Here is a 23,445-nt window from a genome sequence, read left to right on the forward strand (position 1 = left end):
GATTAGGATTAGGATTAGGGTAAGATTTAGGGTTAGGGTTGGGGGTTTGGGGTTAAGGTTAGGATTAGGGTAAGATTTAGGGTTAGGGTTGGAGGTTTGGGGGTAGGATTACGATTAGGGTAAGATTTAGGGTTAGGGTTGGGGGTTGGGGTTAGGATTAGGGTTAGGATTAGGGTAAGATTTAGGGTTAGGGTTGGGGGTTAGGATTAGGATTAGGGTAAGATTTAGGGTTAGGGAAAATAAGATTTTGAACGGCAGTCAATTGTTGGTCCCCAAAAACTCCTCAAAACTATAATAATACCCTGCTGTGTGTGTGTGTGTGTGTGTGTGTGTGTGTGTGTGTGTTGAAGGGAGTGTTGTGTGTGTGTGTGTGTGTGTGTGTGTGTGTTGTGTGTGTGTGTTGTGTCTGGTTATTCTTACCTATACGGGTTCTCCCCCCCATGCTGACCTCCAGAACAGGCTCTATGATCTGGAAGACGGGGGGCTGCTGGTGGCTGGCCAACAGGTGGATGGAAAAGCCCATCTCTGGAGTAGTGTGTTCCCCATCTGACACTGGAACACACGCACGCGCACACACACACACACACACACACACGCACACGCACACGCACACACACACACACACTCAGGGGTTAGATACACACACACACACACACACACACACACACACACGCACACACACACACACACACACACACAGACACACACACACACACACACACACACACACACACACACACACACACACACACACACACACACTCACAGGGGTTAGATAAACACACACACATACCTTTGGCTAATTGGCTTCTTGGTCCCCTTTACAGGGAAATTTGGGGAAATGTAAAAAAACACTAAGTGTTGATTCACTTAATGTATTAGTCCTAAAATACATAATTAATATCTTAGAGGAGTGGAATTAAAGAACCTTAATACATTATGAATCCAAACAACAATTTAACGATTATACACATATATCCAAGCTTCCGGTAATAATTGTTACTAAATATCACCTCTAAATGTCTGAAATGGTATCAATGGATTTCAGCTTGAGCTGGTGTGAATACCAACGTGACAATTGGAAAGGTACAGTACGAAAGGTACAGTATGAAAGGTACAGTATCAACGGTACAGTATGAAAGGTACAGTATGAACAGTACAGTATCAACGGTACAGTATGAAAGGTACAGTATCAACAGTACAGTATCAACAGTACAGTATGAAATGTACAGTATGAAAGGTACAGTATGAACAGTACAGTATGAACAGTACAGTATCAACGGTACAGTATGAAAGGTATAGTATGAACAGTACAGTATGAACGGTACAGTATCAACGGTACAGTATGAAAGGTACAGTATGAACAGTACAGTATGAACGGTACAGTATCAACGGTACAGTATGAACGGTACAGTATGAACAGTACAGTATGAACAGTACAGTATCAACGGTACAGTATGAAAGGTACAGTATGAACAGTACAGTATGAACAGTACAGTATCAACGGTACAGTATGAAAGGTACAGTATCAACAGTACAGTATCAACAGTACAGTATGAAAGGTACAGTATGAAAGGTACAGTATGAACAGTACAGTATGAACAGTACAGTATCAACGGTACAGTATGAAAGGTACCGTATGAACAGTACAGTATGAACACTACAGTATCAACGGTACAGTATGAAAGGTACAGTATCAACAGTACAGTATCAACAGTACAGTATAAAAGGTACAGTATGAAAGGTACAGTATGAACAGTACAGTATGAACAGTACAGTATCAACGGTACAGTATGAAAGGTACAGTATCAACAGTACAGTATCAACAGTACAGTATGAAAGGTACAGTATGAAAGGTACAGTATGAAAGGTACAGTATGAACAGTACAGTATCAACGGTACAGTATGAACGGTACAGTATCAACAGTACAGTATCAACAGTACAGCATGAAAGGTACAGTATGAAAGGTACAGTATGAAAGGTACAGTATGAACAGTACAGTATGAACAGTACAGTATCAACGGTACAGTATCAACGGTACAGTATGAACGGTACAGTATGAAAGGTACAGTATCAACAGTACAGTATCAACAGTACAGTATGAAAGGTACAGTATGAACGGTACAGTATCAACGGTACAGTATCAACGGTACAGTATGAAAGGTACAGTATGAAAGGTACAGTATGAAAGGTACAGTATGAACGGTACAGTATGAAAGGTACAGTATGAAAGGTACAGTATGAAAGGTACCGTATGAACGGTACAGTATCAACGGTACAGTATGAAAGGTACAGTATGAACGGTACAGTATTAAAGGTACAGTATGAAAGGTACAGTATGAAAGGTACAGTATGAACGGTACAATAACAACGGTACAGTATGAAAGGTACAGTATGAACGGTACAGTGTGAAAGGTACAGTATTAACGGTACAGTGTGAAAGGTACAGTACAGTATGAACGGTACAGTATGAACGGTACAGTATGAAAGGTACAGTATTAACGGTACAGTGTGAAAGGTACAGTACAGTATGAACGGTACAGTATGAACGGTACAGTATGAAAGGTACAGTATGAACGGTACGGTATGAAAGGTACAGTATTAACGGTACAGTGTGAAAGGTACAGTACAGTATGAACGGTACAGTATGAACGGTATAGTATGAACAGTACAGTATGAACGGTACAGTATGAAAGGTACAGTATGAAAGGTGAAATAAACAAGTGAAAATGGACAGATGGGGAAAAGAAACTAAATCAAAGCTAAAATGATAGATATTAAAGAACGGAAACTCTTGAGGATCTCACAACGCTTGACGGTTTCTCTGTACACATTCAGTACCAGTCAGAAGTTTAGACACAACTACTCATTCAGGGTTTTTCTTTATTTTTACTATTTTCTACATCTTAGAATAATAGTGAAGACATCAACACTATGAAATAACACATATGGAATCATGTAGTAACCGAACAATTCTTAAAAGTAGCCACCCTTTTCCTTGATGACAGCTTTTCCTGACACCACTCTCCCAGGGCCATCACCTCCTCCCTGTAGGTTGTCTCATCATTGTGGGTAATCAGGGCTACTACTGTTGTGTCGTCTGAAAACTTAACGATTGAGTTGGAGGCGTGCGTTGTCACGCAGTCATGGGTGAACAGGAAGTACAGGAGGGGGCTGAGCACGCACACTCGTGGGACCCCTGTGTTGAGGATCAGCAAAGTGCAGGTGTTGTTTCCTACCTTCACAACCTGGGGGCGGCCCGTCAGCAAGTCCAGGACCCATTTTCATAGGGTGGGGTTCAGACACAGGGCCCCAAGCTTAATGATGAGCTTGGAGGGTACTATGGTGTTGAATGCTGAGCTGTAGTCAATGAACAGAATTCTTACAAAGGTATTCCTCTCGTCCAGATGGGTTATGGCGGTGTGCAGGGTGATGGCCATTTGCATCGTCTGTGGATCTATTGGGGCAGTAAGCAAATTGAAGGGGTCTAGGGTAAGGTAAAGGTAAAGGTAGCCTCTCATAGCACTTCATGATGACAGTTACCTTTGGTTTCTTGGGTACAGGAACAATGGCTGAACATCTTGAAGCAAGTGCGAACAGACGGGGATATGAAGAGATTGAATATGTCCGTAAACACTCCAGCCAACTGGTCTGTGCATGCTCTGAGGATGCAGCTAGGATTGCCGTCTTGGCCGACTGCCTTGCGAGGGAAGGCTTACTCACATCGGCCACGGAGAGCCCTCCAGTCTTTGGGAGCTGTGTTATCCTCAAAACAGGCGAAGAAGGTGTTTAGCATGTCCGAGAGCAAGACAGCGGTGTCCGCGACATGGCTGGTTTTCAATCTGTAGTCTGTAGACCCTTGTGTCTGAGCCGTTGAATTGCGACTCCACTTTGTCTCTGTACTAGCGTTTTGCCTGTTTGATTGCATTACGGAGGGAATAACTATGCTGTTTGTATTCGGCCATGTTCCCAGTCACCTTTCCATGGTTAAATGAGGTGGTTCGCACTTTCAGTTTTTCGTTTCTGATTTGGGTAGGTTTTAATAGTCACACTGGATACAACATCTTCTATACACTTCCTTGATGAACTCAGTCACCGTATCTGTGTATTCATCAATGTTATTCTCAGAGGCAACCCGGAACATATCCCAGTCCGCGTGAACAAAACAATTTTGAAGCGTGGATTCCGATTGGAATAGACCTTAGCATGGGTTGAATAGACCTTAGCATGGGTACTTCCTGTTTGAGTTTCTGCCTATAGGAAGGAAGGAGAAAAATTGATTTGTGATCAGATTTGCCAAAGGGAGGTTAGGGGAGGTCCTTGTACTACAGTCAATGTGTTGATAGAACGTTTTCCTCAAATTTGCTTTGTGAACATCCCCAGCTACAATAAAATGTGGCCTCAGGATATGTGGTTTCCTGTTTGCACCGTTAATCATGAAACATACACCAACGCTTTTCTTCTTCCCGGAGAGTTCTTTATTCCTGCCTGCGGGATGAACTGAGAACCCAGCTGGCTGTATCGACGGGGACAGTATATCTGGAGAGAGCCATGATTCCGTGAAACAAGAGTACGTTACAGTCCCTGTTGTCTCTCTGGAAGGAGATCCTCGCCCTGAGCTCGTCTACTTTTATTGTCCAGAGACTGAACATTAGCAAGTCATTTACTCAGAAGCGGTGGATGGTGTGCACGCCTCCCGAGTCGGACTAGATGTCCACTCTGAATACCTCTTCTCTGCCGGGGGCTTCTTGGAGCAGCCTCTAGGATAAGTTCAATTGCCCTGGGGGGAACGAACAAAGGATCCAATTCGGGAAAGCCGTATTGCTGGTCGTAATGCTGGTGACTTACTGCCGCTCTGATATCCAACAGTTCTTACCGGCTGTATATAATAACACAAAAAAATCGTTAAGAAATAACACACAAAAAAAACTAAATACTGATGTAATTGTCTGTAGTTACTGTAATAAATTGTCTGTAGTTACTGTAATATAATGTCTGTAGTTACTGTAATGTAACATCTGTAGTTACTGTAATATACTGTATGTAGTTAATATACTGTCTGTAGTTACTGTACTGACTGTAGTTACTGTACTCTTGTAGTTATTATACTGGCTGTAGTTACTGTAGTTACTACTGACTGTAGTTACTGTACTGACTGTAGCTACTACTGACTGTAGTTACCGTACTCTGTTGCACTGGCTGTAGTTACCGTAGTTACTACTGACTGTAGTTACTGTACTGACTGTAGTTACCGTACTCTGTTGCACTGGCTGTAGTTACCGTAGTTACTAGAGACTGTAGTTACCGTACTCTGTTGCGCTGGCTGTACCGGCTGCGTACAGAATGAAGATAATAGAGAAGAGATGTATCTAGACACACAGTCAGCTAAGTATACAGCATGTACAGTGTCATTGAGAACAGACAGAAACCCAGCACCATTAATTAAACCGGTAGGGACAGAACTTTGGTTCTGAGAGACAGTCGTGGCTAGAGAGAGAACGAGAGAGAGGGAGAGAGGGACAGAGAGGGAGAGAGGGACACAGAGAGAAAGAGAGACAGAGAGAGAGAGAGAACGAGAGAGAGAGAGAGAGAGAGAGAGAGAGAGAGGGACACAGAGAGAAAGAGAGCGAGAGAGACAGAGAGAGAGAGAGAGAGAGAGAGAGAGAGAGAGAGAGAGAGGGAGTGAACGAGAGTAGAGAGATCGAGAGCGCAAGAGACAGACAAAAAATCAAGTGGGATCCGTGAAGTGATGGAAAGGAGATGAAATAAAGGGAATGAACAATCATGATCGAGAGGAAAGAACAATCATGATTGAGTGAGAGGAGGAGAGGAGCAGGAGGAGGAGAGGAACAGGAGGAGGAGGAGGGGGAGGAGGAGGATAGGAACAGGAGGAGGAGAAGGAGGAGAGGAACAGGAGGAGGAGGGGAAGAGCAGGAGGAGGAGAAGGAGGAGAGGAACAGGAGGAGGAGAAGGAGGAGAGGAACAGGAGGAGGAGAGGAACAGGAGGAGGAGAAGAACAGGAGGAGGAGGAGGGGGAGGAGGAGGAGAGGAACAGGAGGAGGAGAAGGAGGAGAGGAACAGGAGGAGGAGGAGAGGAGCAGGAGGAGGAGAAGGAGGAGAGGAACAGGAGGAGATGAACAGGAGGAGGAGAGGAGGAGGAGGAAGAGAGGAGGAGGAGAGGAACAGGAGGAGGAGAGGAGGAGAGGAGCAGGAGGGGGAGGAGAGGAACAGGAGGAGGAAGAGAAGGAGGAGAGGAGGATGATAGGATCAGGAGAAGGAGAAGGAGGAGAGGAACAGGAGGAGGAAGAGAAGGAGGAGGTGGAGGAGGAGGACGAGGAGGAGGATGATGGGAGGAGGAGGATAGGAGGAGGAGGAGGAGGATAGAAGCAGGAGGAGGAGAGAGAGAAAGAGAGAGAGAGGGGAGTGAACGAGAGTAGAGAGATCGAGAGCGCAAGAGACAGAGCGAGAGACAAAAATAACAAAAATCACATCTCTCCTGGATAGACCCATAAACAACCTTGACGGAATTTTTTTTACAGAACGATTGAGGAGAGAGCCCACTCAAGTAGGATCAGTGAAGTGACAGAAAGGGGGATGAAACGAGGGTGTAAAGGTATGGTGGAGGAAAGAACAATCATGATTGAGTGAGAGGAGGAGAGGAGCAGGAGGAGGAGAAGGAGGAGAGGAACAGCAGGAGGAGGAGGAGGAAGAGAAGGAGGAGGAAGAGAGGAGGAGGAGAGGAACAGGAGGAGGAGAGGAGGAGGAGAGGAACAGGAGGAGGAGAAGGAGGAGAGGAACAGCAGGAGGAGGAGAAGGAGGAGAGGAACAGCAGGAGGAGGAGGAGGAAGAGAAGGAGGAGGAAGAGAGGAGGAGGAAAGGAACAGGAGGAGGAGGAGGAGGAGGAGGAGGAGGAACAGGAGGAGGAGGAGGAAGAGAAGGAGGAGGAAGAGAAGGAGGAGGAATAGAAGGAGGAGGAAGAGAAGGAGGAGGAAGAGAGGAGGAGGAGAGGAACAGGAGGAGGGGAGGAGGAGAGGAGCAGGAGGAGGAGGAGAGGAACAGGAGGAGGAGAGAAGGAGGAGGAGGAGAGGAGGAGGAGGAGGAGGAGAGGAAGAAGAGAAGGAGGAGAGGAGCAGGAGGAAGAGAGGTGGAGAGGAACAGGAGGAGGAGAGGAGCAGGGGGAGGAGAAGGAGGAGAGGAACAGGAGGAGGAGGGGGTAGAGATTGAGCAGGAAGAGAGGAGGAGAGGAACCGGAGGAGGAGAGGAGGAGGAGGAGGAGGAGGAGGAGGAGGAGGAGAGGAACATGAGGAGGAGAGGAGGAGGAGAGGAGGAGGAAGAGAAGGAGGAGAGGAGCAGAAGGAAGAGAGGAGGAGAGGAACAGGAGGAGGAGAGGCGCAGGAGGAGGAGGAGGAGGAGGAGGATGAAGAGAAGGAGGAGGAAGAGAGAAGGAGAGGAACAGGATGAGGAGAGGAGGAGGAGGAGAGGAGGAGAGGAGGAGAGGAGGAAGAGGAAGAGAAGGAGGAGAGGAGGAGGAGGAGAGGAGGAAGGGGAGGAGAAGGAGGAGAGGAGGAAGAGAGTATGAGGGGGGAGAGGGGAGGAGAGGAGGAGAGGAGCAGGAGCAGGAGGAGAGGAGCAGGAGGAGGAGGAGAGGAGGAGAAGGCGGAGAGGAACAGGAGGAGGAGAGGAGGAGGAAAGGAGGAAGAGGAAGAGAAGGAGGAGAGGAGGAAGAGAGGAGGAGGAGAGGAGGAAGAGAGGAGGAGGAGGAGAGGAGCAGGAGGAGGAAGAGGAGGAGGAAGAGAAGGAGGAGGAAGAGAGGAGGAGAGAGGAGAGGAAAAGGAGGAGAGGAGGAGGAGGAGAGGAGGAGAGGAGGAGGAGAGGAGGAAGAGGAAGAGAAGGAGGGGAGGAGGAGGAGGAGAGGAGAAAGAGGAAGAGAAGGAGGAGAGGAGGAAGAGAGGAGGAGTAGAGGAGGAGAGGAGGAGAGGATGAGGAGGAGGAGAGGAGAGGAGCAGGAGCAGGAGGAGAGGAGCAGGAGGAGGAGGAGGAGGAGAGGAGAAGGGGGAGAGGAACAGGAGGAGGAGAGGAGGAGAAGGAGGAGAGGAGGAGGAGGAGGAGAGGAGGAAGAGAAGAGGAAGAGACGGAGGAGAGGAGGAAGAGAGGAGTAGGAGAGGAGGAAGAGAGGAGGAGAGGAGCAGGAGGAGGAGGAGGAGAGGAGGACAAGGGGGAGAGGAACATGACGAGGAGAGGAGGAGGAGGAGAAGGAGGATAGGAGCAGGAGGAGGAGACGAGGAGGTAGAGAAGGAGAAGAGGAGGAGGAGGGGAAGGGCAAGAGAAGAGGAGCAGGAGGAGAAGGATGAGGACGAATGGAGGAGGACGAGGACGAGGGGAGGAGGAGGTGGAGAGGAAGTGTATGATTGCCCTCCTCTCTAAGCCACAGCCGTAGAGGTAATATAATATATAGCTGTGAAATAGATATTCAGCGATTTTGGGAGACCTAGAGGAAACAATACACGATGATTTAATACGGTTAAACTTCCGTCCATCTTCTTCTGTACCACAGACACGTAGAGGATGGTCAATCTAAGTTACTAAACTAAGTCACCGTTACCAGGCAAAATAGAGCATGAATGGAGATAAAGTTGAAGTAAATAACTGGGTCGTTCCACGAAGTGGGAGCCTTTAGGACATGCAAACTTTAAAGAAATGTTATTTTAAATGTTATTTTAATTTTAATTTCATGTTCTTTAAAAAAATCTGTTCTTTCAACATTGAATTGTACGGAGGATATGTTTAGCCTACGGGAAAAACCCCTTTTCCCCATCTCAGACATTAAAATCATATGAATTAAGAGCATTGTATCTGGACTTGTACCACCCTGACTTGTACTAACTCTGTTGACAGACACTTGTGTAACTTCTTAACTATTATTTAAAAGCATGTTTGCGAAAAATCCAACATTGTCTTATCGTTTAAGTATCCCTTGTACAAATAAACTCACATATAATATCAAACTGATGAAGTTAATTGGGCCTTTAACAGGGTTGACGATAACAGGGTGGACGATAACAGAGTTGACGATAACAGAGTTGACGATAACAGGGCTGACGATAACAGGGTTGACGATAACGATAACAGGGTTGACGATAACAGGGTTGATGATAACAGGGTTGACGATAACAGGGTGGACGATAACAGGGTTGACGATAACGATAACAGGGTTAACGATAACAGGGTTGACGATAACAGGGTTGACGATAACAGGGTTGACGATAACAGGGTTGACGATAACAGGGTGGACGATAACAGGGTTGACGATAACAAGGTTGACGATAACAGGGTTGACGATAACAGGGTTGACGATAACAGGGTTGACGATAACAGGGTTGACGATAACAGGGTTGACGATAACAAGGTTGACGATAACAGGGTTGACGATAACAGAGTTGACGATAACAGGGCTGACGATAACAGGGTTGACGATAACGATAACAGGGTTGACGATAACAGGGTTGATGATAACAGGGTTGACGATAACAGGGTGGACGATAACAGGGTTGACGATAACGATAACAGGGTTGACGATAACAGGGTTGACGATAACAGGGTTGACGATAACAGGGTTGACGATAACAGGGTTGACGATAACAGGGTTGACGATAACAGGGTGGACGATAACAGGGTTGACGATAACAGGGTTGACGATAACAGGGTTGACGATAACAAGGTTGACGATAACAGGGTTGACGATAACAGGTTTGACGATAACAGGGTTGACGATAACAGAGTTGACGATAACAGGGTTGACGATAACAGGGTGGACGATAACAGGGTGGACGATAACAAGGTGGACGATAACAGGGTTGATGTTTTAGGTGAAGATCGGCCATTACTCCTCATGTGGTGAAGAACATGCAGGGGCCACATGGTGTTAGGAATTACACATACAGTGTGTTCCACACATAATAAACGGTTAATCAAATTCAAGTTTCCTAACATGAAATGAGGGACAAAGGGGTTGACAAGAAGACTGACTTTTATACCATGCTGTTCAGAAGACTCAAACGATGTCATCTGCAGTGAATCATTTCACTTTTAAAGGGGTAAATATTTTTTGGGGGCATAACTGGGTTAAAATTGAGGGACAGGTGTAAATGCATCACTTAATTACATTAAATATAAATAATAGTCTTCAGAAATTACTTTGTCAAAGCAGCAACAATAACTGGGCCTTTACAACGATGGTCAAACTTGGAGACATTTTGGGAATAAGTGGGTTAAAATCTTCCTAGAAGGGACATGTCAAAATGATGAATTTCGACAGTTTAGCAAGTCTTTATTCAGCCTACTGAATAGAGCGTTGGGCCAGTAACCATAAATCATCTAGGTCCCTGAAACGCAGGTAGCCTAGTGGTTAGAGCGTTGGGCCAGTAACCAAAAGTAATCTAGTTCCCTGAAACGCAAGTAGCCTAGTGGTTAGAGCGTTGGGCCAGTAACCAAAAGTAATCTAGTTCCCTGAAACGCAGGTAGCCTAGTGGTTAGAGCGTTGGGCCAGTAACCAGAAGTAATCTAGTTCCCTGAAACGCAGGTAGCCTAGTGGTTAGAGCGTTGGGCCAGTAACCGAAAGTAATCTATGTCCCTGAAGCGCAGGTAGCCTAGTGGTTAGAGCGTTGGGCCAGTAACCAGAAGTAATCTAGTTCCCTGAAACGCAGGTAGCCTAGTGGTTAGAGCGTTGGGCCAGTAACCAGAAGTAATCTAGTTCCCTGAAACGCAGGTAGCCTAGTGGTTAGAGCGTTGGGCCAGTAACCAGAAGTAATCTAGTTCCCTGAAACGCAGGTAGCCTAGTGGTTAGAGCGTTGGGCCAGTAACCAGAAGTAATCTATGTCCCTGAAGCGTAGGTAGCCTAGTGGTTAGAGCGTTGGGCCAGTAACCAGAAGTAATCTAGTTCCCTGAAACGCAGGTAGCCTAGTGGTTAGAGCGTTGGGCCAGTAACCAGAAGTAATCTAGTTCCCTGAAACGTAGGTAGCCTAGTGGTTAGAGCGTTGGGCCAGTAACCAGAAGTAATCTAGTTCCCTGAAACGCAGGTAGCCTAGTGGTTAGAGTGTTGGGCCAGTAACCAGAAGTAATCTAGTTCCCTGAAACGCAGGTAGCCTAGTGGTTAGAGCGTTGGGCCAGTAACCAGAAGTAATCTAGTTCCCTGAAACGCAGGTAGCCTAGTGGTTAGAGCGTTGGGCCAGTAACCAGAAGTAATCTAGTTCCCTGAAACGCAGGTAGCCTAGTGGTTAGAGCGTTGGGCCAGTAACCAGAAGTAATCTAGTTCCCTGAAACGTAGGTAGCCTAGTGGTTAGAGCGTTGGGCCAGTAACCAGAAGTAATCTAGTTCCCTGAAACGCAGGTAGCCTAGTGGTTAGAGCGTTGGGCCAGTAACCAGAAGTAATCTAGTTCCCTGAAACGTAGGTAGCCTAGTGGTTAGAGCGTTGGGCCAGTAACCAGAAGTAATCTAGTTCCCTGAAACGCAGGTAGCCTAGTGGTTAGAGCGTTGGGCCAGTAACCAGAAGTAATCTAGTTCCCTGAAACGCAGGTAGCCTAGTGGTTAGAGCGTTGGGCCAGTAACCAGAAGTAATCTAGTTCCCTGAAACGCAGGTAGCCTAGTGGTTAGAGCGTTGGGCCAGTAACCAGAAGTAATCTGTGTCCCTGAAACGCAGGTAGCCTAGTGGTTAGAGCGTTGGGCCAGTAACCAGAAGTAATCTAGGTCCCTGAAACGCAGGTAGCCTAGTGGTTAGAGCGTTGGGCCAGTAACCAGAAGTAATCTAGTTCCCTGAAACGCAGGTAGCCTAGTGGTTAGAGCGTTGGGCCAGTAACCAGAAGTAATCTAGTTCCCTGAAACGTAGGTAGCCTAGTGGTTAGAGCGTTGGGCCAGTAACCAGAAGTAATCTATGTCCCTGAAACCATCTCATGCAGTTGTTTTCCGTCAGAGACAGTTCTACCTTACAATCCAACCTCCCTATAGCCTTCTGAGGCTGTGGCCTCATTCCAGTGAGCTGTGTGAATATTGCAATCTTTGTGAAATCTAAACAGAAAAAATGAACAAGGGATCACCATGGTTACCCAGTTGCACTTTACAGCCCGTTAACAACAGCGTCACTGAGTGCGACTGGTTTACTTTTAATGCTGTGTTAATGTGAGAGACTGGGGTCAAAGTTTGTTTAAATGGGAGGGGGGATCTAACTACGTGCTCGGCGGTGTGTGTGCGCCTGGCACTGCCTGCATATGTGTGTGTGTGTGTGTGTGTGTGTGTGTGTGTGTATGTGTGTGTGTGTGTGTGTGTGTGTGTGTGTGTGTGTGTGTGTGTGTGTGTGTACCAGAGGAGAACGACTGCTCCCTCTCATTGAAGCCACGGGAGTTTAAGGCCGACCGCGGTACTGCAGGCATTGTTTATGGAAAACAGGATCCGCCGTTATAGTGAATGGAAGAACGTCAATCTTAGTGTAAATAATTGTAAAAAATAAAACAATCGTGGTACCAATAATTGGTTCTAATGCAACTGATGTGCTGTATGTCCTTGACCCAAATATTCTTTAAATAAAACCACACAGAGTAGATAAGGTTGCTAACGGAAGGTTGTTCCGAGGTTGCTAACGGAGGCCTGCAGTACCCAGGTTGGCCTTCAACTTCAGTTGCTCAATGAGAGGGGGCAGCACTGAGCTAGCCTGCAAAGTCACTTCCTGGAATACTTCAAACGGCGCATGGTATGTCTCCATGAGACTCCATCTTAACCGACTTCATTTACCTTCAATGTGCTATGGAACATTCACATAGGAATGAATGGTGTCGCGTGATCGATGGCTTTGTCGTGTATACAGTCATTGGTGTTTACTCACCAGTGAAGGAGTATTGGTAGTGCTCCTGGAGGTGAGAGGGGGCCTGCGGAGGGCGGTACAGGATCCGGCCCTGGTTAACGTCAGCTTGGGTGAAGAAGGACACTGAGTTGTAGGGTCTGTCACGATGTTCCACAGAACCTGAGGACGTCAGTTCATTATGGATCCCGTGTTCGGGGCTTCCTAATACGTGTACAAGCTACAAAGTCAAAATTGGCTGAAAAAGAATATAGCTTTTTGGTATCAATTTAAGTAAAGGTTAGGTTTAGTGGCTAAGGTTAAGGGTTATCTTAAAATCAGATTTCCAGCTGGACTGGTAGCGAAAGTATTCAGCCCCCTTGGCATTTTTCCTATTTTGTTGCCTTACAACCTGGAAATAAAATAGATTTTTGGGGGGGTTGTATCATTTGATTTACACAACATGCCTACCACTTTGAAGATGCAACATATTTTTTATTGTGAAACAAACAAGAAATAAGACAAGAAAACAGAAAACTTGAGCGTGCATAACTATTCACCCCCCTAAGTCAATACTTTGTAGAGCCACCTTTCGCAGCAATTACAGCTGCAAGTCTCTTGTTGTATGTCTAGCCACTGGGATTTTTGCCCATTCTTCAAGCCAAAACTGCTCGAGCTCCTTCAAGTAGGATGGGTTCCGCTGGTGTACAGCAATCTTCAAGTCATACCACAGATTCTCAATTGGATTGAGGTCTGGGCTTTGACTAGGTCATTCAAATACATGTAAATGTTTCCCCTTAAACCACTCGAGTGTTGCTTAGGGTCATTGTCCTGCTGGAAGGTGAACCTCTGTCCCAGTGTCAAATCTCTTGAAGACTGAAACAGGTTTCCCTCAAGAATTTCCCTGTATTTAGCGCCATCCATCAATCCTTCAATTCTGACCAGTTTCCCAGTCCCTGCTGATGAAAAACATCTCCACAACATGATGCTGCCACCACCATGCTTCACTGTGGGGATGGGGTTCTCAGGGTGTTGGGTTTGCGCCAGACATAGTGTTTTTCTTAATGGCCAAAAAGCTCAATTTTAGTCTGACCAGAGTACCTTGTTCCGTATGTTTGGGGAGTCTCTCACTTGCCTTTTGGCGAACACCAAATGTGTTTGCTTATTTTTTTCTTTAAGCAATGGCTTTTTTTCTGGCCACTCTTTCGTAAAGCCCAGCTCTGTGGAGTGTGCGGCTTAAAGTGGTCATATAGACAGATATTCCAATCTCTGCTGTGGAGCTTTGCAGCTCCTTCAGGGTTATCTTTGGTCTCTTTGTTGCCTCTCTGATTAATGCCCTTCCTTGCCTGGAGTTTTGGTGGGCGGCCCTCTCTTGGCAGGTTTGTTGTGGTGCCATATTCTTCCCATTTTTTAATAATGGATTTAATGGAGCTCCATGGGATGTTCAAAGTTTCGGATATATTTTTATAACCCAACCCTGATCCGTACTTCTCCAAAACTTTGTCCCTGACCTGTTTGGAGAGCTCCTTGGTCTTCCTGGTGTCGCTTCCTTGGTGGTGCCCCTTGCTTAGTGGTGGTGCCCCTTGCTTAGTGGTGGTGCCCCTTGCTTAGTGGTGGTGCCCCTTGCTTAGTGGTGGTGCCCCTTGCTTAGTGGTGGTGCCCCTTGCTTAGTGGTGTTGCAGACTCTGGGGCCTTTCAGAACAGGTATATACTATATACTGAGATCACTTGACACAGAGTGCGCACACAGGTGGACTTTATTTAACTAATTATGTGACTTCTGAAGGTAATTGGTTGCACCAGATCTTATTGAGGGGATTCATAGCAAAGGGGGTGAATACATACTGTACACACGTACCACTTTTGCTATTTATTTTTTTGTTTTGATTTTTGAAACAAGTAATTTTTTAAAATTTCACTTCATCAAGTTGGACTATTTTGTGTATGTCCAATCCCCCCCAAAATGTATTTAAAATACATGAAACAAAATAGGAAAAACCAGCTAGGGGGGGAATCTTTTGCAAGGCACTGTAGTAATAGTTAGTTCTAACTGGGCGTCCTCCTTCCATCGTCTTTGACAGTGGATATGAAGTAGTTTACATGAGTACGTCCCCTCCTGTCGTCTCCTGTCGTCTCCTGTCGTCTCCTGTCCCCTTCTGTCCGCTCCTGTCCCCTCCTGTCCCCTCCTGTCCCCTCCTGTCTGCTTCTGTCCCCTCCTGTCTGCTCCTGTCCCCTCCTGACCCCTCCTGTCTGCTCCTGTCCCCTCCTGTCCCCTCCTGTCTGCTCCTGTCTGCTCCTGTCCCCTCCTGTCCCCCCCTGTCCCCTCCTGTCTGCTCCTGTCCCCTCCTGTCCCCTCCTGTCTGCTTCTGTCCCCTCCTGTCTGCTCCTGTCCCCTCCTCACCCCTTCTGTCTGCTCCTGTCCCCTCCTGTCCCTTCCTGTCTGCTCCTGTCTGCTCTTGTCCCTTCCTGTCCCTTCCTGTCTGCTCCTGTCTGCTCCTGTCCTTTCCTGTCCCTTCCTGTCTGCTCCTGTCCCCTCCTGCCCCCTCCTGTCCCCTCCTGTCCGCTCTTGTCCCCTCCTGTCCCCTCCTGTCTGCTCCTGTCCCCTCCTGTCTGCTCCAGTCCCCTCCTGTCTGCTCCTGTCCCCTCCTGTCCGCTCCTGTACGCTCCTGTCCGCTCCTGTCTGCTCCTGTCCCCTCCTGTCCCCTCCTGTCTGCTCCTGTCTGCTCCTGTCCCCTCCTGTCTGCTCCTGTCCCCTCCTGTCCCCTCCTGTCTGCTCCTGTCCCCTCCTGTCTGCTCCAGTCCCCTCCTGTCTGCTCCTGTCCCCTCCTGTCCCCTCCTGTCTGCTCCAGTCCCCTCCTGTCTGCTCCTGTCCCCTCCTGTCTGCTCCTGTCCCCTCCTGTCCGCTGCTGTACGCTCTTGTCCCCTCCTGTCCCCTCCTGTCTGCTCCTGTCCCCTCCTGTCTGCTCCAGTCCCCTCCTGTCTGCTCCTGTCCCCTCCTGTCCGCTCCTGTACGCTCCTGTCCGCTCCTGTCTGCTCCTGTCCCCTCCTGTCCCCTCCTGTCCCCTCCTGTCTGCTCCTGTCCCCTCCTGTCTGCTCCTGTCCCCTCCTGTCTGCTCCTATCCCCTCCTGTCCCTTCCTGTCTGCTCCTGTCCCCTCCTGTCCCCTCCTGTCCCTTCCTGTCTGCTCCTGTCTGCTCCTGTCCCTTCCTGTCTGCTCCTGTCCCCTCCTGTCTGTTCCTGTCGTCTCCTGTCCCCTCCTGTCCCCTCCTGTCTGCTCCTGTCCCCTCCTGTCTGCTCCTGTCCCCTCCTGTCTGCTCCTGTATTGAGAAGTGTGTGTGAGATGGATGTACTGTATTTGTGTGTGTGTAGGTGTGTGTGTGTGTGTGTGTGTGTGTGTGTGTGTGTGTGTGTGTGTGTGTGTGTGTGTGTGTGTGTGTGTGTGTGCGTGTGTGTGTAGATTACCTTGTTCCTGAGGTAGGGGTCTGGTGATGTTGTAGACCAGCTTTTCACTGGGAGTCTCAGAGTCCACAAAGGACAAATCTGTGGGTGTTAGTACGGTCACACGATCTTCCAGAGCCTGCATGGACACACACACACACACACACACACACACACACACACACACATACCCACACACACATACCCACACACACACACATACACACACACACACACACACACACATACACACACACACACACACACACACACACACACACACACACACACAATCATTGGTGCCTATGCCACAGTGAGATTTTCCCCCTAGCCCTGTTTCTCCCTTACAGTCATCTGTAGGTCACAGGCAGGTGCTAGCTGGGGGAACCCTGGGAGTTCAGGCATCACTCCGATGGTGAAGGTCTGATCATCACTCAGCGTGTCTGGAGAACCCTCACTGGTCACCTGGAAGAAGATGAGGCCATTTTGAATCATCACAACAAACCTTTATCTTCAGCAAGATTCAGCATACTGCATATAACTACTATTATGTAAGGACTGTAACAGGGTAGGAGAACCGTAACAGGGTAGGAGGACTGTAACAGGGTAGGAGGACTGTAACAGGGTAGGACTGTAACAGGGTAGGAGGACTGTAACAGGGTAGAAGGACCGTGACAGGGTAGGAGGACCGTAACAGGGTAGAAGCCCCGTAACAGGGTAGAAGGATCGTAACAGGGTAGAGGGAGTGTAACAGGTTAGCAGGAGGGTTACAGGGTAGAAGGAGGGTAGAAGGAGGGTTACAGGGTAGGAGACCGTAACAGGGTAGAGGTAGGATAGAAGGACTGTAACAGGGTAGAAGCCCCGTAACAGGGTAGAAGGAGGGTTACAGGAAAGAAGGAGGGTAGAAGGAGGGTAGAAGGAGGGTTACAGGGTAGAGGACCGTAACAGGGTAGCAGAACCGTAACAGGGTAGAAGGACTGTAACAGGGTAGAAGGACTGTAACAGGGTAGCAGAACCGTAACAGGGTAGGGGAATTGTAACAGGGTAGAGGGACCATAACAGGGTAGAAGGACCGTAACAGGGTAGGAGGACCGTAACAGGGTAGAGGGAGTGTAACAGGGTAGCGGGAGGGTTACAGGGTAGAAGGAGGGTAGAAGGACCGTAACAGGGTAGTAGGACCGTAACAGGGTAGAGGGCCGTAACAGGGTAGCAGAACCGTAACAGGGTAGAAGGACTGTAACAGGGTAGAAGGACCGTAACAGGGTAGCAGAACCGTAACAGGGTAGGGGAATTGTAACAGGGTAGAGGGACCATAACAGGGTAGAGGCCTGTAACAGGGTAGAAGGACCGTAACAGGGTAGAGGGAACCGTAACAGGGTAGAAAGACTGTAAGAGGGTAGAAGGACCGTAACAGGGTAGAGGGAGGGTCGAGGGACTGTAACAGGGTAGAGGGAACCGTAACAGGGTAGAAAGACTGTAACAGGGTAGAATGACCGTAACAGGGTAGAAAGACCGTAACAGGGTAGAAGGAGGGTTACAGGGTAGAGGACCGTAACAGGGTAGCAGAACCGTAACAGGGTAGAAGGACTGTAACAGGGTAGAAGGACTGTAACAGGGTAGCAGAACCGTAACAGGGTAGGGGAATTGTAACAGGGTAGAGGGACCATAACAGGGTAGAAGGACCGTAACAGGGTAGGAGGACCGTAACAGGGTAGAGGGAGTGTAACAGGGTAGCGGGAGGGTTACAGGGTAGAAGGAGGGTAGAAGGACCGTAACAGGGTAGTAGGACCGTAACAGGGTAGAGGGCCGTAACAGGGTAGCAGAACCGTAACAGGGTAGAAGGACTGTAACAGGGTAGAAGGACCGTAACAGGGTAGCAGAACCGTAACAGGGTAGGGGAATTGTAACAGGGTAGAGGGACCATAACAGGGTAGAGGCCTGTAACAGGGTAGAAGGACCGTAACAGGGTAGAGGGAACCGTAACAGGGTAGAAAGACTGTAAGAGGGTAGAAGGACCGTAACAGGGTAGAGGGAGGGTCGAGGGACTGTAACAGGGTAGAGGGAACCGTAACAGGGTAGAAAGACTGTAACAGGGTAGAATGACCGTAACAGGGTAGAAAGACCGTAACAGGGTAGAAGGAGGGTAACAGGGTAGAAGGACCGTAACAGGGTAGAAGGACCGTAACAGGGTTGGAGGACCGTAACAGGGGAGAGAGACCGTAACAGGGTAGAGGAACCGTAACAGGGTAGAGGGACCGTTATACCTTTAGACAGGGTTATACCTTTAGACAGGGTGATACCTTTACACAGGGTTATACCTTTAGACAGGGTTATACCTTTAGACAGGGTTATACCTTCAGACAGGGTTATACCTTTAGACAGGACAGGGTTATACCTTTAGACAGGACAGGGTCATACCTTTAGACAGGGTTATACCTTTAGACAGGGTTATACCTTTAGACAGGATTATACCTTTAGACAGGACAGGGTCATACCTTTAGACAGGACAGGGTTATACCTTTAGACAGGACAGGGTCATACCTTTAGACAGGATTATACCTTTAGACAGGACAGGGTTATACCTTTAGACAGGGTAATACCTTTAGACAGGGTTATACCTTTAGACAGGACAGGGTTATACCTTTAGACAGGGTTATACCTTTAGACAGGACAGGGTTATACCTTTAGACAGGGTAATACCTTTAGACAGGGTTATACCTTTAGACAGGACAGTGTTATACCTTTAGACAGGGTTATACCTTTAGACAGGGTTATACCTTTAGACAGGGTAATACCTTTAGACAGGACAGTGTTATACCTTTAGACAGGGTTATACCTTTAGACAGGATTATACCTTTAGACAGGGTTATACCTTTAGACAGGACAGTGTTATACCTTTAGACAGGGTTATACCTTTAGACAGGGTTATACCTTTAGACAGGGTTATACCTTTAGACAGGGTTATACCTTTAGACAGGACTATACCTTTAGACAGGACAGGGTTATACCTTTAGACAGGGTTATACCTTTAGACAGGACTATACCTTTAGACAGGGTAATACCTTTAGACAGGGTTATACCTTCAGACAGGATTATACCTTTAGACAGGGTTATACCTTTAGACAGGGTTATACCTTTAGACAGGACAGGGTTATACCTTTAGACAGGGTTATACCTTTAGACAGGGTTATACCTTTAGACAGGGTTATACCTTTAGACAGGGTTATACCTTTAGACAGGACAGGGTTATACCTTTAGACAGGGTTATACCTTTAGACAGGGTTATACCTTTAGACAGGATTATACCTTTAGACAGGGTTATTTATACCTTTAGACAGGGTTATACCTTTAGACAGGGTTATACCTTTAGACAGGACAGGGTTATACCTTTAGACAGGGTTATACCTTTAGACAGGGTTATACCTTTAGACAGGGTTATACCTTTAGACAGGGTTATACCTTTAGACAGGACAGGGTTATACCTTTAGACAGGGTTATACCTTTAGACAGGGTTATACCTTTAGACAGGATTATACCTTTAGACAGGGTTATACCTTTAGACAGGGTTATACCTTTAGACAGGATTATACCTTTAGACAGGACAGGGTTATACCTTTAGACAGGGTTATACCTTTAGACAGGGTTAGACCTTTAGACAGGGTTATACCTTCAGACAGGGTTATACCTTTAGACAGGATTATACCTTTAGACAGGGTTATACCTTTAGACAGGACAGGGTCATACCTTTAGACAGGGTTATACCTTTAGACAGGGTTATACCTTTAGACAGGACAGGGTTATACCTTTAGACAGGGTTATACCTTTAGACAGGACAGGGTTATACCTTTAGACAGGGTTATACCTTTAGACAGGACAGGGTTATACCTTTAGACAGGGTTATACCTTTAGACAGGGTTATACCTTTAGACAGGACTATACCTTTAGACAGGACAGGGTTATACCTTTAGACAGGGTTATACCTTTAGACAGGACTATACCTTTAGACAGGACAGGGTTTTACCTTTAGACAGGGTTATACCTTTAGACAGGATTATACCTTTAGACAGGACAGGGTTATACCTTTAGACAGGATTATACCTTTAGACAGGGTTATACCTTTAGACAGGACAGGATTATACCTTTAGACAGGATTATACCTTTAGACAGGGTTATACCTTTAGACAGGGTTATACCTTCAGACAGGGTTATACCTTTAGACAGGGTTATACCTTTAGACAGGGTTATACCTTTAGACAGGACAGGGTTATACCTTTAGACAGGGTTATACCTTTAGACAGGATTATACCTTTAGACAGGGTTATACCTTTAGACAGGGTTATACCTTTAGACAGGGTTATACCTTTAGACAGGATTATACCTTTAGACAGGGTTATACCTTTAGACAGGACAGGGTTATACCTTTAGACAGGGTTATACCTTTAGACAGGATTATACCTTTAGACAGGGTTATACCTTTAGACAGGGTTATACCTTTAGACAGGACAGGGTTATACCTTTAGACAGGACAGGGTTATACCTTTAGACAGGGTTATACCTTTAGACAGGGTTATACCTTTAGACAGGACAGGGTTATACCTTTAGACAGGACAGGGTTATACCTTTAGACAGGGTTATACCTTTAGACAGGATTATACCTTTAGACAGGGTTATACCTTTAGACAGGACAGGGTTATACCTTTAGACAGGACAGGGTTATACCTTTAGACAGGGTTATACCTTTAGACAGGGTTATACCTTTAGACAGGACAGGGTTATACCTTTAGACAGGACAGGGTTATACCTTTAGACAGGGTTATACCTTTAGACAGGATTATACCTTTAGACAGGGTTATACCTTTAGACAGGGTTATACCTTTAGACAGGGTTATACCTTTAGACAGGGTTATACCTTTAGACAGGACAGGGTTATACCTTTAGACAGGATTATACCTTTAGACAGGGTTATACCTTTAGACAGGGTTATACCTTTAGACAGGACAGGGTTATACCTTTAGACAGGGTTATTTATACCTTTAGACAGGGTTATACCTTTAGACAGGGTTATACCTTTAGACAGGACAGGGTTACACCTTTAGACAGGGTTATACCTTTAGACAGGGTTATACCTTTAGACAGGACAGGGTTATACCTTTAGACAGGGTTATTTATACCTTTAGACAGGGTAATACCTTTAGACAGGGTTATACCTTCAGACAGGACTATACCTTTAGACAGGGTTATACCTTTAGACAGGGTTATACCTTTAGACAGGGTTATACCTTTAGACAGGGTTATACCTTTAGACAGGGTTATACCTTTAGACAGGGTTATACCTTTAGACAGGACAGGGTTATACCTTTAGACAGGGTTATACCTTTAGACAGGATTATACCTTTAGACAGGGTTATACCTTTAGACAGGGTTATACCTTTAGACAGGGTTATACCTTTAGACAGGGTTATACCTTTAGACAGGACAGGGTTATACCTTTAGACAGGACAGGGTTATACCTTTAGACAGGGTTATACCTTTAGACAGGATTATACCTTTAGACAGGGTTATACCTTTAGACAGGGTTATACCTTTAGACAGGGTTATACCTTTAGACAGGGTTATACCTTTAGACAGGACAGGGTTATACCTTTAGACAGGATTATACCTTTAGACAGGGTTATACCTTTAGACAGGGTTATACCTTTAGACAGGACAGGGTTATACCTTTAGACAGGGTTATTTATACCTTTAGACAGGGTTATACCTTTAGACAGGGTTATACCTTTAGACAGGACAGGGTTACACCTTTAGACAGGGTTATACCTTTAGACAGGGTTATACCTTTAGACAGGACAGGGTTATACCTTTAGACAGGGTTATTTATACCTTTAGACAGGGTAATACCTTTAGACAGGGTTATACCTTCAGACAGGACTATACCTTTAGACAGGGTTATACCTTTAGACAGGGTTATACCTTTAGACAGGGTTATACCTTTAGACAGGGTTATACCTTTAGACAGGGTTATACCTTTAGACAGGGTTATACCTTTAGACAGGACAGGGTTATACCTTTAGACAGGGTTATACCTTTAGACAGGATTATACCTTTAGACAGGGTTATACCTTTAGACAGGGTTATACCTTTAGACAGGGTTATACCTTTAGACAGGGTTATACCTTTAGACATGGAGAGAGAGAGAGGGAGAGAGAGAGAGAGTGACAGAGAAAGAGAGAGAGAGAGAGAGAGAGAGGGGATGTCTGTGGAGGAGGGGTGGAGGAGGGTGGGTGGAAGAGGAAGGGAGGGATACAATTTCGGGGAAATGAATGGAGAAGACAGCAGTAGCAGTGGGAGAAATCATTTGGGGATTCGCAGAGGAGAATGGATGAAGAGAAAAAAGAACTATAGGGAGAAAGAAGAGAGGAAAGAAGACAAGGTGAAATAAGAAAGAAACAAGAGTTGAAAACAAAGCGGTAGAAGACAGGAAGGAAGAACAGAAAAGACATGCAGGTAGAGAAACTAAACAGAGCGTGGAGAGAGAGAGTTAGTTGGGTTGTTTGTGAGTCCCAGTGAACCTGAGAACAGGCAGACAGGCCAGCTGGCAGGCAGGTGGGTGAGGCTGGCAGGCAGGGGGTAAGGCTGGGGTGGCAGGGGGTAAGGTTGGGGTGGCAGGTGGGTAAGGCTGGCAGGCAGGTGGGTAAGGCTGGCAGGCAGGTGGGTAAGGCTGGCAGGCAGGTGGGTAACGCTGGGGTGGCAGGTGGGTAAGGCTGGCAGGCAGGTGGCCTTGTGGTTAGAGCTGACAAGGTACTTGAATAAAGGTCAAATAATAATGAATAAATAATAATGAATAAATAATAATGAATAAATAATAATGAATAAATAATAATGAATAAATAATAATGAAAGGCTCAAACAGACACACAGCCCACACTCACCTGGAACTGTAAGGTGTCTCCTTGAGGCCCACTGGCCCCGGCAGAGCCAAAGTGTTTGTACCACACAGTGCCCTCATTCACATCCTGCTGAGTGAAGGAGGAGGTTGGGGTAGAGCTCCTGTCATCGGGCGAGGGCTGCCAACCTTCCACCGGGCCGTCGGCTGGCATAGGCACCAACACCACTTTACCTGTAGGGAGGAGAGGGGGAGAGAGAATCAGGAAGGGAGAGAGAGGGGGTAAAGGGGAGAAGGG

General features: G+C 46.8%; 1 protein-coding gene across 1 annotated transcript in view; it reads right to left on the reverse strand.

The window, feature by feature from the left end:
* The window catches only part of LOC110525177 (extracellular matrix organizing protein FRAS1), a 202,919-nt gene that overhangs the window by 80,661 nt on the left and 98,813 nt on the right, over positions 1-23,445 (reverse strand). The window contains exons 31-35 of the mRNA XM_090239234.1: positions 23,194-23,381; positions 16,613-16,729; positions 16,289-16,403; positions 12,873-13,010; positions 421-552 (exon numbers count right to left, since the gene is read on the reverse strand). Of these exons, the coding sequence (XP_090095360.1) occupies positions 421-552; positions 12,873-13,010; positions 16,289-16,403; positions 16,613-16,729; positions 23,194-23,381 (690 nt within the window). The remainder of the gene's footprint in view (positions 1-420; positions 553-12,872; positions 13,011-16,288; positions 16,404-16,612; positions 16,730-23,193; positions 23,382-23,445) is intronic.

This window comes from Oncorhynchus mykiss, chromosome 6, assembly GCF_057628025.1.
Source record: "Oncorhynchus mykiss isolate SJ-2025 chromosome 6, ASM5762802v1, whole genome shotgun sequence".
NCBI classification, from domain to species: Eukaryota; Metazoa; Chordata; class Actinopteri; order Salmoniformes; family Salmonidae; genus Oncorhynchus; species Oncorhynchus mykiss.